The sequence below is a fragment of the Rhagoletis pomonella genome, unplaced genomic scaffold (assembly GCF_013731165.1).
Source record: "Rhagoletis pomonella isolate Grant_MI unplaced genomic scaffold, Rhpom_1.0 Rhpom_scaffold_00001, whole genome shotgun sequence".
NCBI classification, from domain to species: Eukaryota; Metazoa; Arthropoda; class Insecta; order Diptera; family Tephritidae; genus Rhagoletis; species Rhagoletis pomonella.
Genome location: NW_023458555.1, coordinates 11072862 through 11076696, shown reverse-complemented (window position 1 = coordinate 11076696; position 3835 = coordinate 11072862). Strand labels below are relative to the sequence as shown.

The 3835-nt window shown below is 35.7% G+C and overlaps 1 protein-coding gene across 1 annotated transcript in view; it reads right to left on the bottom strand.

Moving 5' to 3' along the window:
* Positions 1-3226, bottom strand: part of LOC118752478 (actin, indirect flight muscle-like) — a 26647-nt gene extending 23421 nt beyond the window's left edge. The window contains exons 1-2 of the mRNA XM_036487389.1: positions 3006-3226; positions 3-910 (exon numbers count right to left, since the gene is read on the bottom strand). Coding sequence (XP_036343282.1) covers positions 3-887 — 885 coding nt within the window. The 5' untranslated portion in view covers positions 888-910; positions 3006-3226. The remainder of the gene's footprint in view (positions 1-2; positions 911-3005) is intronic.
* Positions 3227-3835: the final 609 nt, after the last annotated feature.

Genomic DNA, 3835 nt, shown 5'->3' with positions numbered 1-3835 from the left:
GCATACAGATCCTTACGGATGTCCACATCGCACTTCATGATCGAATTGTAGACAGTTTCGTGGATACCAGACGATTCCATGCCCAAGAACGAGGGCTGGAACAATGCCTCTGGGCAACGGAAACGCTCATTGCCAATGGTGATCACCTGACCATCAGGCAATTCATAAGACTTCTCCAACGAGGTGGATGCAGCGGCAGTGGCCATTTCCTGCTCAAAGTCCAAAGCAACATAGCACAACTTCTCCTTGATATCGCGCACAATTTCACGCTCGGCAGTGGTGGTGAACGAGTAGCCACGCTCGGTTAAGATCTTCATCAGGTAGTCGGTCAAATCACGACCGGCCAAGTCGAGACGCAGAATGGCGTGTGGCAGGGCGAAACCTTCATAGATGGGCACAGTGTGCGATACACCATCACCAGAGTCCAATACAATACCGGTGGTACGACCGGAAGCGTAGAGGGAGAGCACAGCCTGAATGGCCACATACATGGCGGGCGAGTTGAATGTCTCGAACATGATTTGAGTCATCTTCTCACGATTCGCTTTCGGGTTGAGTGGCGCTTCGGTCAACAATACTGGATGCTCTTCGGGTGCCACACGCAATTCATTGTAGAAGGTGTGATGCCAGATTTTCTCCATATCATCCCAATTTGTTATGATACCATGTTCAATGGGATATTTCAATGTCAGTATACCTCTTTTGCTCTGCGCCTCATCACCCACGTAGGAGTCCTTCTGACCCATACCCACCATCACACCTTGATGGCGTGGCCGACCGACAATCGAGGGGAATACGGCGCGGGGTGCATCATCACCGGCGAAGCCAGCCTTGCACATACCAGAGCCATTGTCAATGACCAGAGCACCCGCATCATCGTCACACATTTTGGCAGTTAGTTAAGTGAGTTCTGTAATGAGCGAAGGAGAAGAATTGATAGTTAGTTTTTGTGTGTGTGAGTAGTACAGTGGATATTTTTCATAATTTTTGCAGCTAATTTAGTAAGAAAATATAACAACCGACTAGGATTTCAGGATTTTAATGCGGAATTTCCATCAAACGCTCAAATATAAAAAAATATTATTTAATCTAAAATAAAATAAAAATTAGTTTATGGGGAAATATTTCGTGTTTTTTTTAACTTATAAAAATCTTTTCCCTAAAATTTTTCACCACTAGAGTACTGTAGAGATTTCGGAAATTTCGCGATGGCAAATAAGTCATTTATTGTAGATATTTCTTAATTGCATTTTTTATTAATTTTTTATTATTTTATCTTTGCAATTTTTATGAAAGTTAGTTGGTTTTTTTAAATATTGCACAAAGTTTGAAACTTGGATCTATATTATTTTTGTTAAAGAATGAATCACATTTTATAAAAAATTATTCAAATTAATTTTTAAAACAAAAATCAATCATCAAAACTTTTCAAGAAAGGGTGACCTTATCATTATGTCGGGCACTTTATTATACTTGCATACATATGTACATTGTTTATAACATTTTGCCCTAAAATGTAATAAATACATTTATCTTTTGCTCTAATAGTTTTATAATTATCGTGGAAAAATATCCTGAAACACGCATTTCTATAATTTTCTTCAAGAAAATTTTTAATGAAAGCGTAGTATTACCGACTGAAATTGTTTAGAGAATTTCTTCCTCTACAATAAGGTATAAAAATTTGTCTTTTAGATTAGTGAAGTTGATTTGTCGCTGTCAGAGTTTTTGTTTTTGGCATTGAGTTGGGTAAAATTTGCTAGTTTTTCATTCATTTGAAAATTCGAATAAAATCGAAGCCATTTTTATTTCAATATCGGACTGGGCTTAAAAGTTGGGGGTATAGGCGAGATTCTTTTAGAAAAAATGTTCATGAAAATCGAAATTGATAATAAACATTTTATATTAATTTGAAAATTTTATAGAAATAAAAGTTTGAATTTTTTCGATTTTATACTCCAACAATTTTCAATGTATGTATATATTGTCGAAGGTTAGGTTGGATTAGGTTGAAGTGGCTGCTGGCAAAGGTCGTCAATGTACATACATATATTGCTATACTCCGGACGTACATACTTAATCCAAGTGAGGCTCTTTACGGCCAACTAGCGCTTTCTAATCTAACCTCCAAATGGGATAAAATAATTTAAGTTTTGTTAATTTTGAAGATCAAATCCAAACTATGCTTGTTCTACTTTCTGCGAACTGAGCTAAATAAGATTTACTTAAATATTCCGTTCGAATAATTTTTTTTTTTTTAAAGAAATTAAATCCGGAAACGTTCGGCTATTTCTTTGATTAATTCGACAATTTATTATTTCATTTCCATTTCCATAGCTTTCGTTTCACTTTCGTTTTAAGTACAGTTTTCCATTTTAATTAAATAAGGTCCGTGCGCATGGGTGTTGCAGAAAAATTTGAAAAAAAAAAAAAATAAAATAAAAATAAAAAAATCCGCCGACTGTTAAATTTTGTAAGAGTATTTTTATTGGCAGCTATTTTTAGTACTCGATTGCGTAAGTTTTTACTGCGTATCGCAATCGCGCGGAAGACACAGCCTAATTCATTGCATAATAAAAATTAACGTTTGTAAGAAAGCTTTGATCAAAAATTCGGGCACTGAGGATTATTAAAAGAAACGAAGATCCTTTAAATCCAACATCTCTAGCATAATCCTTGATGAGAAATTTTCACTGTTTCAATTAAGCTGTACTCAATAGTTATTTGAAAAATTTTTACTTAATGTGTTCATTCACTATAGTATGTACGCACTGGGGTATAATATTTAATTTTTTATTCTTTGAAATTAGTTTTATAACTGCCCTCAGTAATCAACTGCAATATTAATCCTCCGTATGTGATTTTTTATTTCACTTTCAACCACTCTCTTCTTCAAAAACAATAACGGTTTTCGGTAAACTATACCATTAGCACATTTTTCATAACTCTCTATCAATATAACCGTTAAATAATTTTTTTTTCGCTTTTTCAAATCACCGTATTACCTTGAGGCCAACAAACGAATACAAATCGAATTTATGTGAGCTATGTGTGAACTCGATATTTGTTTAGAGTTTGCTCGTGTGGGTCCTTGTTGGCGCCCTAACTCAACAACAAATGGAATGACGATCACCGTGCAGCGCCTTTATATCACCACTGCGTTGCTGCTGTTGGCTTTAGGCAAAAAAATGCATGGCAATTTAAGGCAAAAATTTTGTGTGCGCATCTCGCTAGCGGAATGAATGAAAACGAAACGAAATAACGATGGCAAATCTAAAATAAATAAAATGAAGTGACTAACACATGCGCATATTTCAAATTAAAGGGTGCCTTGTACTTAAATACAGAGAGAGAAAGCAATTGCTAGCGCTCTACAAAGTTGGCATTTCTGCGCAAAGCGATTACGGCAATTGCCATTTGCTCTACCCCCTCGTTGCATTATCATCATTTTGCTTGTATTAGTGAGCTGCCCACACATAATAATGACCCAGCTAAACAATATTGCATTAAGTCTGATAGTATTGGTGCTGGCAGTGAGGTACTTTTAGTTCTTCAGCTATTCATTCCATATAAGCCGTGTGTGGTTAATGTGCGGCAACATTTTTGGTTACTCATACGACCCTGCGGCCTTTCAGTCATGAATGGAAGTGCCGATGAATAGCTTTTGACGCGTCAGTTTCGAACCTAAAAGGGTACACAAGCAAATTTATATGATTTATTCATGCAAAAATATAATGTTACTCAAAGCTTTGCAATAAAATTATAAATTGTACATATTTATGTATGTATGTATGTAAATAATAGCTTGTCTGTATCATCTGATCTGGCAAAAATT